The sequence below is a fragment of the Gigantopelta aegis genome, chromosome 7 (assembly GCF_016097555.1).
Source record: "Gigantopelta aegis isolate Gae_Host chromosome 7, Gae_host_genome, whole genome shotgun sequence".
Taxonomy (NCBI): domain Eukaryota; kingdom Metazoa; phylum Mollusca; class Gastropoda; order Neomphalida; family Peltospiridae; genus Gigantopelta; species Gigantopelta aegis.
In genome coordinates, this window is record NC_054705.1 from 32,441,414 (window position 1) to 32,454,375 (window position 12,962).

The window sequence follows — 12,962 nt, forward strand, 5'->3', positions numbered from 1 at the left end:
ACATTTTTATTTTAAATGCAGTTGTTCAATATAATGTAATAAAATACAACAGAAGAGGAATAATGGCAGCCTCCAGTAGTCCATATGATTTGTGGCTGTCAGATAAACTTTTGTCGTTAAATCCTGATTGTGACACAGATGTATTTGTTTCTTATATTTCTGCAATATTGGATGAAACTGATACGCCAATAGAAGAAAAGAAAGAAAGTCTGGGGAGCATTATTGGTGAAGTTGTGGTTCGTTTTTTTAAATTCATTATGTAGTCCCATACAACAAGCATTTTTTTTAACATACTTGTTTATGACTTTTGTAATGTAAACTAAAGCTAATGGACCTAATTAGAAGAAAAACACACAAAATGTAATAATATTTTATCATAAATCTTGTTCAGCATAGATGTAAACATGACACGTCAATGGATATTCTAGAGGCCGATTTCGCAAATTTGCAAAAAAGCGTCCCCTCCTCACCAAAGCAAGATATAATACTTTAACAAAAAACTAAAATTAGCACACTTTACTTTGTTATCTTAACTAGTTATCCTCCAAGTTTCAATGTGTTTGGTTAAACCGTGTATTTTTAATTATTAAGCAAATGTGTTACCAGTCTGTCAAAATTGTCCACAGCCGGGCACAGAAACACAGAAATGTTGGAAAATATTATAATGTTGTCACATAGTGACAATCATTTTACAACTGATTTGTTCTATAGACAATATCATTGTGTAGTCTTTGTATTTATTAATAATATATAAAATACATCAGGCCCGTAGGAACTGGGGTGGGGTGTGTGGGGGGCGGGGGGTGGGGGGGGGGGGGGGCAAGCCTAGGGGCTTTTTCTCCATGCCACACTTGAGGACAAAAATGTATGTTTTAAATTTTCACTACTCCACATAAAAATGATATAAAGATGAGACTGTATCTCCCTCCCCCACACACTTCAAATATCGTTCCTACAGGCCTGCACAAATGTAGACAATATGTAGAGGCTGAGATTAGGAGCCAGTTCCTTTGTCTTTAGGATTTTGTAATCATGATTTCAAACCAACTGTATCAGGTAGTTTGCTCCACATACTGACATAAAACACATTTGTTATTATATTTTGGAATAAAACAAAAATAATTAAAATATATCCAGTGTTATTTTCTTTAATCATTCATGGAGGTAGAAGGAAGTCTTGGTGAAAATATATTACAGGTGAAAAAAAAAAATATATATATATATATATATGATGCTTATTCCAAGTGGTAACTATTGCAAATTTTGCTTTAAATTGCTAGATGCCAAAAGTGATTAATTATATTATTTTATGGTAACAGTCGAACATTAGGCGACCAATTGTTTCAACCTCTGCCAAAGGTAGCAGGCTTTATGCCAGAACATAATTCGAGGATACGTAATAAAAACTAAATATATTCAAAGGCATATATTGGGTGGTTATGGGTTTGAAATGTTGTTTTATTGGACATTTTATTTTATGCATTTTTACAAATTTTAAACAGCAATTATCTTACTATAATCTGTCTAAAAATTAAAACAAAATATATCCATTAATTTCCGAGATTTTTGAGTACATACATCTAATTTTACCCTCCTTACCCTCTGGCAGAAACCCAGGGTAGGTAAACAATGATTTGGTGTAGAGTATTTTTAATATGACATATAGAAAGCATTGAAATGTGCGATTTTATTATGCTTTAAAACTAATTAACCATCATTCATTCTGGCCACAGTACATATGTTGTTCTTGCCAAAGTGTTAGCATTTTAATTTTAATGACAATATACTGAACTGACGATAAACATTGTTAACTAAACATTAAACGTATCAATTCATGCTTTGAAGCTGTTTTGTTATGAGGTTAACAAACCAACTAGACCAAGAGGCATTAGTATATAGTCGTTATGGGCTGTCGGTGAATATTAATTTGGTAATTATAGGTAAATAAATATTAACTATAAATATACACATGTGAACAAATTTCAATAACTTATTTAATGTATAATTTAAGTACATACTTGTCTTTTATTTTCACATTGTAAATGTACCAAATTGTCATGTTTATGTATTACATTTATACTTTTGGTTTACAACTGTCACACTGAAAACATTTGGCTCATAACTGTATTTAGTCAAATATGAGGCAAAATCTAGACTGAAAATGATTTATGCTCATTAAATCTTTTTTGCAATTTATTTATTTTATTTTTGGCACCAATCAGTCTTGTTTATAATAAGAATATGTATGCAAGTTTGAGATTCTGTGTGCGCTATGAAAGAAACAATCTTAAAATTAGTGGCGAGAATTTCAAAAGTTATGTCCCTTGGTATAAAAATGCTGGTCAATCATAATTACTTTAATAAATCAATTCTTTTACTTACAGTGGTTTAAATTTATGTTAGTGACATAAATCGGTTGTTTAAAATATTGCACATAATATCATATACATATAAATAGTGTTTATGGCTGATAAAAGGTTACAAATTGATAACCTATTAGGGGCCTATTTGGGAAAATAATTTTACCACTTTTGATTTCCAACCAAGGTGCTAGAGTCATATAAACCAATTTATTCATCATTCTAGTTTACGAAAACTACTGATTTTTAACAATTAAGTCGGTCGTTAATGACTGTAAAGCCGTAACCGACATGTAGGTATTCGGGGTCGCGTTTTTGGCGAAATGATAAAACGCATTTAGAGTTGCGGCCCTTTGCTTGGTGGTCACTACATTATGATTAGGCCAAGAGAATGAAAGTTATAGATTTGCGTCCGAACAATTTTAAATACACATGAGGCTTTTTTTCATTTTTCATTATTCATTATTTTTATTGATCTATTATTTCCATAGTAGATTCAAGTCCAAATGAGGTCTTTGACATGTTTGAAGGTGGAATATAAACTATTGAAATTTTTTAATTGCATTTTAATTGAGCTCTAACTAGCTAGCTAGGGCCTATATGATTCAGTGTCTCCTTTGGATTGGTGGATCAAGGCAGTCTTCGCACTGAGGATAGGTATCTGCTTCATCTTCGACACCATGGAGGTATTCTCCACACTGTATACAGCAGGGCTCATATCCACAAGCACAGTACAGCTTCTCTATGTGGTCGAGGCAGTCATGATCCTTCACGATCATTAAGTGCCTTTTTTGTAAATAATGAAAATTTTTAGCGGTACCTTTCACGGCATGCGGGCGGTGGACGCTAATCTATAACTTTCATTCTCATGGCCTTATGTTTTATGAAGTTTGAAGTCAACAGTATTTCAAATTGTAATGAATTAAAGACGCATGTTCAGTCTACAAAAATTTTAAAATTATTCAAAAAGAAATTGAGGTAACCCGTTTTGTTTTTGTGAACCAATCTGATCATGACCAGGTAAATGATGGCCCAACATGTCCTTATTTTGGAAGAATTAAAGTTTTGTCGCAATTGTCACAATTTTCAGATATGGCAGGTACTAGCATAGCACTTTGTGGAAATGAAGAAGTATGCTATAAATAGATTCATTCCTAAGATGGGGCAAGATGTAGCCCAGTGGTAAAGCGTTTGCTTGATGCACGGTTGGTCTAGGATCAATCCCCGTCGGTTGGCTATTTCTCATTCCAGCCAGTGCTCCACAACTGGAGTAACAAAGGTCGTGGTATGTATTATCCTGTCTGTGGAATGGTGCATATAAAAGATCCCTTGCTGCTAATCGAAGAGTAGTCCATGAAGTGGCGACAGCGGGTTTCCTCTCTCAATATTTGTGTGGTCTTTAACCATATGTCTGACGCCATATAACCGTCAATAAAATGTGTTGAGTGCGTTGTTAAATAAGACATTTCCATTCCTAAGATGCAACATGCCTTACGGACATCACTCCATGTTGAAACAATAAACAAAGCATTAAGTATGACCATAAAAGATGTAGTTATAAAGAAAAGAAAAAGTATATATATATAATAATGTGGTCGAACTTAATACTGAAAATAAAATAATAGAAAGTGAATGCAGTCCTACTTGTACAGGCTACACACAGAATGGTTATCACAACAAAAGAAAATGACATCCTTTTGTGTGAAGCATGAACAGCTTTACCAATTCACCCAGTTTGTGTATGCTTTTTCTTTCATACACCGATGAACCTAAAACATAAAAGAAATAACAGGCAGTTCTTAAATGGTATTAAACAGCCACTCGTTGTATTCTCTATACCTTGTGCACTCTACACGTGTGCATGCATGTGTGTGTATTTATGTATGCATGCACAGTGCATAAAATTTTGAATTTTTTAGACAACCAATTTGTCATTGGTCCGCTTTTTTTTTTTATTCAAACAATTTTCTTCAGTAGTTCAGATACAAATGAATAGGTTAATGGGCAACGATATTCAAACTAGGGGTGCAACGATACGGTCAAAAACGATATATTGCGATATAAGAAACCGTATTGCGATATGTATTGCAATATAGTTGATATTATTTAAATTTAATGTTTATGGGTGGGGTTTTTTAATGAAAGCAGAATGCATAAACTTATTAATGATCTTTATTAGTTTCAGCTGTTAGGCTAAACCCATCATTACAAACATCAAACACGTCAACGTTTCTTTGATGGTCAGTTGCTTAATAATTGTTGCATGTGTTTTTTGTGAATAAAACTTGACATAGCTAGTTTGAGTTAAATAAGTAATACTAAGTACATGTATATTTATAAATCGAAATATTTGTAATATTCATTCCATCATAGACCTAAATGATTATATAAACCACGACATTTATTAGTTGCATAATGTTCTTCTTGGTCATTTTTATTTTTTAACAAAATACTAGTCTACTAGAACACCGGTGTGACGGTGTCAAACTGTTTTTAAATTGTCACATTTGGAAATCCTTGCTATCGGGTTTTTCCGTTGCTGCTCGCATGACACGGAAATGTACGTATTGAATCGCAATATTTCGGCAGATCGACCGAACCAGAGGTTACTGGCCTATGTGTTTTGAACGATCGGCCGAAGTATTCCGATTTCAGTGAAAAACAGCGATGTGTGATTCTCACTTGTTGTTTTATTTCTTTGAAGATGATAGCCGTAGCCGTAGCCGTATTCCAACGTAAATGAACAATGAATGATAATGAGTAAGTAACAAAACATTTATTTGTAATTATCGTTAACTGGTTATTTTCATTGGACTTCTGACACGTTTTGTTTAAAAGTTAGAACCAGGTATAACCGACCTATCACTTTGTATGCCAACAAGTAAGCCGACTACGCTTGACGTGATTGTTACATTTCCTGTCATCACTAATTAATAAAATCATGTGGTTTTTGTTTGTTTGTTTGCCTATTTCAAGTCAAATAAGATACGAGGAAAAAAATAGTGTATAAAAATCGCGATACGCAAAACTGTACCGCGGTTCGTATCGAGCTGATCAATTATCGCGGTATACTGGTATACCGGTTTATCGTTGCAGCACTAATTCAAACAAGTGATTTTCGTAGCTTTTCTCCTATCATAAATATGAAAATATACCTTTTGTGTGCTTGGACTAAGTTAAAAGCTACCAGGTGAAAATAAAAATTAGGTTTGTTTGTCCTAACCCGACCGACCCACGAAAATCGACCCATGTCAAAAAAAATTTTCACTTGTTTTGGAGAAGATTTGGATTTAAATTTTTTTTTTTAACAAATTTCAATTTAGGCTTAAACAAATATAATGTTTATTTGCAGATGATCTTCGTCAAACACAGATACATTGTATCTTTCGCATACAGGCAATGTAGGCCAATTTTCTTCCAAAAAAAGTGATAATTTTATTTAAAGATTTTCTGTCGAACGATTACAGCTTTTGCACAAACGATCTTTCATTTATGTTGATATTGGTTTTGCATAACGGACAGACAAAATCGTTTTTGCCAAATTGTATGCCCTGATGCATGCCTGATGTTATTTCTTATTTGTGTCTTTTCAGTCACAAGACCAAGATGCAGTGTGTGAAGAGTTGATTCAGAAATGGAATGAATTTCAGAAACAAAAGAAAAATTCAGCAGAAGACAATACAGGTATAGTAATGAAACGACATGAAAATCAACTAGCCATCCATTGTTGGTTTTTCAAAGTTGGTAATTACCACCCATTGTTGGTAATTACCACCTATAGTTGGTTTTACCACCCATAGTTGTTAATTACCACCCATAGTTGGTTTCTCAAAGTTGGTAATTACCACCCATAGTAGGTTTTACCACATAGTAGGTTTTACCACCCGTAGTTGGTAATTACCACCTATAGTTGGTTTCTCAAAGTTGGTAATTACCACCTATAATTGGTTTTTCAAAGTTGGTAATTACCACCCATGGATGAAAGTTGGTAATTACCGACCATAGTTGGTTTCTCATTCTAGCCAGTGCATCATGACTGACATATCAATGGCCATGGTATGTGCTATCCTGTCTGTAGGATGATGGATATAAAAGATCCTTTGCTACTAATGGAAAAATGTAGCAGGATTTCTCTCTAAGACTAGATATAAATTACCAAATGTTTGACACCTAATAGCCAATGATGAATAAATCAATGTGTTCTAGTGGTATTTTTAAACAAAACAAACTGTAACTTTAATTTAATTTAATTTAATTTAATTCAGACAATATAATCTACAGACCTGTGTATCTGTAAAGTCAATTTTGCTTGTAATTCAATCATAACATTAATGTTTAAGGGATGATTTTATTTTTTTTAAATTATGATTCATGCCATCATGGTACCCTAAAAATGTATTGGTAAGTCTGTTACTATCAAATTCAATTTTGTAAAAAAAAAAATTTTTTTTTTTTTTGTCAGCTGATTTAGGTGATAAACTGTCACAAATACTCAGTGAACGGAAACTAACTGTAGCAAAGGAAAGACAACTCACCAGCGAAGAGCTCGCGAGAAAAGAAGCCATTTTAGCTCAGTACAGTCAAGTGTCTGATGAGGAGTATCCTTAATCAATTATTCTCTTCAAAAAAAGTAGGGGAACCTGAAATATTAATGTTAATATCAACTATTAGACCGAACAAACGTTTTGACCATAGACATCTTAGTAAAGAATGTTCAGGTCTGTTTATCAACACACCGAAACACATTCCATAGTTTGCACGTGCATCATGCAGTTGCCCGTACACGTGCGTGGGGTGTCATTCTTGATTTTGACAATTTCCAGGAAGGTCGATTAATCACTGTGGAACATTATTTCTGTCTTTTTCATTCTGTTGATCATACAGTTGTTATTCTTTTGTTTTTAGTCATTTTTATTGTTTGAATTTGCGATTTACTGATAAAAAAACGGTTAACTTTCAACTTTCATTTCTGACCAAAATCGTCCTTCAAGATCTTTGGTGGTCATAAAACCTACTGTAATACTGAACTACTGGTTGTAATGCTTGTCCAATTAATTCACTATTATCCTATAACCATTCCCCACAGCTAATATACCTTACAATTTTGGCAATAGTAAATTCTTATTAGAGTTCCCCTACTTTTTTTGAAGAGTATATATAGACAAGTATATAGACAAGACTTTGAAGTGTCACGCAGTTGCCCAGTGGGCTACCACTGAAAAAGGTTACGGTCAAGGCCTGGCAAGTGCCAGAGCTAGACTTGAATTCAGTCAAAATCGTCAGGTATTTTCCTTAATTTGCTTCCTAGAGATGCCAGCAGGCCTGAGGAATCGACAAAGAAGACAGAAGCAGGTGGTGACTGTATCCTTTTTGTCAAATCACTTTCATTGTACATGGGGTATGGTGGGGGGGGGGGTCATAATCCAATGGTACAGTGCTCACTTGATGCATGGTCAGTCTGGGATCGATCCCTGTCGGTGGGCCCATTGGGCTATTTCTCATTCCAACCAGTGTACCACAACTGGTTTGTCGTTAAAACATTTCAGGGCCAGGGTGTAGCCCAGTGGTAAAGAGCTCACTTGATGCGCAGTCGGTTTGGGATCGATCCCTGTCGGCGGACCCATTGGGCTATTTCTCGTTCCAGTGGTATGTGCAGTGGTATGTGCTATCCAAGCTGTGGGATGGTGCATTTAAAATATCTCTTGCTACTAGTGGAAAAATGTAGCATGTTTCCCATCTAAGACTAGATGTCGGAATTACCAAATGTTTATAAATATCACAATCCCTCAAGATATTAAGCTGATATTTTGTGTAGAGCTTTAGCATAATCTGAGTTAGGAGAGCAATTCATCACTCATTGTTAGTCATTACTGTTACAGATCAAGTTTAACTTTCATGACGATTTATACATTTTTCACATTATGGCTCTTGAACTTAGTTTTTTAGACTATGTTTTAGCAAAGAAAGAAATGTTTTATTTAACACGTACTCAACACATTGTATTTACAGTTATATGGCGTCAGACATATGGTTAAGGACCACACAGATATTGAGAGAGGAAACCCGCTGTCGCCACTTCATGAGCTACTCTTTTCGATTAGCAGCAAGGGATCTTTTATATGCACCATCCCACAGACAGGGTAGTACATACCACAGCCTTTGATATACCAGTCATGGTGCACTGGCTGGAACAAGAAATAGCCTAGTGGGCCCACCAACAGGGATCGATCCCACACATCTCACACATCATTGGGCTATTTCTTGCTCCAGCCAGTGCACCACGACTGGTACATCAAAGGCCATGGTATGTGCTATCTTGTATATGGGATGGTGCATATAAAAGATCCCTTGCTGTTAATCAAAAAGAGTAGCTCATGAAGTGGTGACAGCATGTTTCCTGCCTCAATATCTGTGTGGTCCTCAACCATATGATCCGCCACCATATAACTGTAAATAAAATGGGTTTTAGTGTGTCGTTAAATAAACCATTTTCTTCCTTCCTTTAGAAGATATGAAAATTTGTTGGGCCTGTTAATGGACATGTATTGCTCAAGCAGTACTCTCAGAATGCTTGCGGGGGGTTCATGTCGATGTCTGAACCATACTTTAAAATGTGCTACGGTCATAATTGTACGAAGCAGGTGTAGGTGTGTGTGTGTGTGGGGGGGAGGGGGGGGGGGTGCAACTGCCCCTTAGTGCTGGAGCAAAACTTCAAATTCAGGAATAAATTATAGAGATATTTGGGCAAAATGTGCTAACCTGAGACCTTTTACCATGTATTTTCATCATTCTACCCTCAAAATTAGTTGTAAAAATGCGTAGTGATTAATTTGCAACCCTATATAGCTGTTTAGTAGTAATGCTAATATGAATAAATGTTGTTATCCACATTTGGGCATTTTCGTTTAATTCGGGCAAAAACCAGCCTCTCCCCCAGCCCCCCCCCCCCCCCCCCCCCCCCCCCATACAAATTTGGGAACCTGTATGCCTATGGCTGTCATTAAACATTTCTTTTCTTGGCTAACACACACTCAGAGGCGGATCTAAATTTTGCGACAGTTATAATTTTATTAGATATTAATGTTCATCCCCCTCCATATCTCCCCCAAAGTTCCCTTGGCATTCCGCCTCATGTCATTGGGGCCCCCTAAATGGATTGTCTGGATCCTCCACTGACATTGATTACGATTTCTTAACTGTTTAGCTCTTGTCACTAAGAACGTAAACAAAGAGGCTGTCCTGAAAGCGGAGAAGGAAAAACGGGAAAAGTCGAAACAGGAGCATGAAAAGAAGAAGGAGAAAGATAAAAAAGATCGTGAAAACCAGAAACAGAAAGTGCTGGACCGCAAAGATGGCGAGAAGAAACGCACACAGAAAGGAGAGAAACGGCGGTAGCAGGAGTCGAAATTAGCATACTTAGAATAATAAATTATACAAATAAATTATTTATGAATGTCACACCAAGATTGTTATACGAAAGAGGTTATGTATGAATATCTTCTTCTTCTTTAAAGTTAACAATTATTAAATCCAGCATTGGCTTCCACATTTTCAAACTTTGCTAAACTTGTAAAGGGGTTATGTTCGAAAAAACATTGCATAATTGTTGTTTTTTTTTTTTTTTTTCGAAAATGAAATTTTTAAAGATGTATTGCTGTGACTGATCATTCAATAAATTTTACACAAACGAAAAATCAGTTGTGGGAAAAAATAATTGCGTAAATGATGTACAAACAAAACTACTATATTATGTAAAATGGGTATTATTCATGGCAGTAAATTTTAAATTTAAATTTTTACAATTTGGAAATTACAGATGGCTCATGCTTTGGGATTTTTGCTGTTGCAAAACATTTTTTATCTTGTTTAATTAAATATATAAATCCATATTGTGAAACATGCATGTATGTACTGTTAAATTAAAATAAATACCTCATGTAATACCCTTTTTTGGTTGACTCGACAGATAATGCAAAATTGCTGCAATTACTTGTTTTTTCCGTGAGTCACTACATGGTGCATGTCAGGGAACATTTTATTCAATGACTCGTCACGATTCACTACGCAAATTTCGGAAATCACTACACAATACTAAAATGTTAAACATTAATTGTTACTCAGTTTTCAACTGATCACCAACTGTCGCTAAACATTTTTAAAAACGCACCAATTAGCTGAATTTACGAAGCCTGTTTTTCTTAAACAAAGGTGTTTAAAGAGACGGACCCTAGTTTCAACCCGTGAAAATTAACACCAAGTTTAGTTAATCTACAAACCTGTAACTCATCTGGATAAAGTTACAATTAAGTGAAACAAGAGTCTGTGACTTTGAAATGATGAAATACCCTCTTAAAAATAGACTAAAACTCGACTACATGACTGTTACATGTACTTCTCAGACACATGTGCGTTTTTAAAAATATGAGAAATATATTTTGTGACATTGAAAACAGACCAGACCAGAAACACTTAAAATGTACAGAAATGGATAATCTAAACAATAAAATCTAAGTAAAATATGATTTCAGTTATCCAAAATGGCTGTAATAGTCAAAAATACGCCTTAGTGTTTTCAAACTAGGGTTTGTTCCTTTAAGCACTGTAAATGTATGTAGTTACATGTGTGTAAGACATAAACAGGCTTTGTAAATTGGGTTCAAATGTTCTCTGCCTGTGCAATGAATGAATGAATGGATGTTTAACGACAGCCCAGCACGAAAAATACATCGGCTATTGGGTGTCAAACTGTGGTAAATGCAAACGGTGAATGAATGTAATCATAGATTTACATAGATAGTTTAATCGTCTCTTCTGCAATTGTTAAAGAAAGACGAAGTACACTATATTTAGTAATCCTGTTTTAATTCATCTCGGTGGTTTTGTGTTCATAAATTCTCAAAAAGCCCTGTGACTTACCAAAGTTTACAAACACACCACACAGGTAGTGTCCCGTATTTTGATTGGCAAGTTGCAAGTGGCTGTTGTACTTGTTTTCAAAGGTGGGGGCGGGATTTAGCTCAGTCGATTGAGCTCTCACCTGAGGTGCTTGCGTCGCAGGATCGAACCACCTCGGTGGATCCATTCAACTGATTGAGATTTTTCTCATTCCAACCAGTGCACCACAACTGGTCAACGGCCGTGGTATGTGGTTTCCTGTCTGTGGGAAAGTGCATATAAAAGATCCCTTGTGGCATTAGGAAAAAATGTGGCGGGTTTCCTCTGATTACTACATGTCAGAGTTACCCGGGGGTGGGACGTAGTCCAGTGGTACAGCGCTCGCTCAATGCGCGGTCGGTGTGGGATCGATCCCCATTGGTAGGCTCTATTGGGCTATTTTTCATTCCAGCCAGTGCACCACGACTGGTATATTAAAGGCTGTGGTGTGTACTACCCTGTCTGTGGGATAGTGCATATAAAAGATCCCTTGCTGCTAATCGGAAAGAGTAGCCCATGAAGTGGCGACAGCGGGTTTCCTCTCTCAATATCTATGTGGTCCTTAACCATATGTCTGACGCCATATAACCGTAAATAAAATGTGTTGAGTGTGTCGTGAAATAAAACATTTCTTTCTTTTTCCATCCAGTAGCCAATGATAAATTAATCAATGTTCTCAAGTGGTGTCATGAAACAAACAAACTAATTTAATTGATCAACAATACATGATCCTGTAATCCTGGTGAATCTCAATATCCCTTCTTGAAATAAAAATGTATACGGGTAAAAATTATATTTGTGTTTGAACTTTCTGTTAGTGTTAGCATATTTGGGTTAGCAGCTTCAACAGTGGTCTCATTTTCTCATTTTCAAATATTTCTTTCATTGGATTGTGTCGGTCTTTATAGCATGGGTGGAAATAAAATACAGATGTATTAGTACTTAACATTTTATTGTTTGCCAAATAAAATAATAAAAATAAAGTAATTGTGTTGCTTTAATTTGTAGTGTTGACTTGGTAGTCTTTGAAATGAATGATAATAAAATTTCAGATCTGTATTTGTCTAGTACTTATAAAATAATAATTGGGATTATTTCTTTGTGAGAGAGAGAGAGAGAGAGAGAGAGAGAGGAGAGAGAGAGAGATAGGGAGAGGGGGGGAGGACAGAGAGGGGGGGCAGAGTGTTGGGGGGGGGCTGGGAGAGAGGGGTGGAGAGAGATTTGTTGTTCTACACCAACACTTACCCCCTCCATATACGATTAGTACCGTACATGATGTCTGACAACACCCCCTCCACACACCCCACACACATCCCACCCCACCCCACGTGAGTACTAAAGTTAAAAGTTGTTTTGTCTATTGGGTGTAAACCATTTGGTAATTTTGACACATAGTAATTTTAATAGAGAGGAAACCTACTACATGTCTTCCATTAATAGTATGTGATCTTTATATGCACCATCTCACAGACAAGTACATACCACAACCTTTGATATACCAGTTGTGGTGCCCTGGCTGGAATGGGAAATAGCCCAATGACGGAGATCGATCCTAGACTGACCGAGCATCAGGCAAGTACTTCTTTACCACTGGGCTACGTCCCGCCCCCTGTGAGTGTACTAATGCAGTGGTCGAAATAATGCTGTTATGATCGGTGTTTTGCCAAA

General features: G+C 35.9%; 1 protein-coding gene across 1 annotated transcript; it reads left to right on the forward strand.

Moving 5' to 3' along the window:
• The first annotated feature begins 62 nt into the window (after window positions 1-62).
• On the forward strand, window positions 63-10,632 carry LOC121377320 (coiled-coil domain-containing protein 43-like). Its single transcript, XM_041505261.1, has 5 exons — window positions 63-236; window positions 5,954-6,044; window positions 6,823-6,958; window positions 7,669-7,721; window positions 9,565-10,632. The coding sequence occupies exons 1-5, from the start codon at window positions 63-65 to the stop codon at window positions 9,753-9,755; spliced, it is 645 nt and encodes a 214-aa protein (XP_041361195.1). The 3' UTR covers window positions 9,756-10,632.
• The last annotated feature ends 2,330 nt before the right edge of the window (window positions 10,633-12,962 follow it).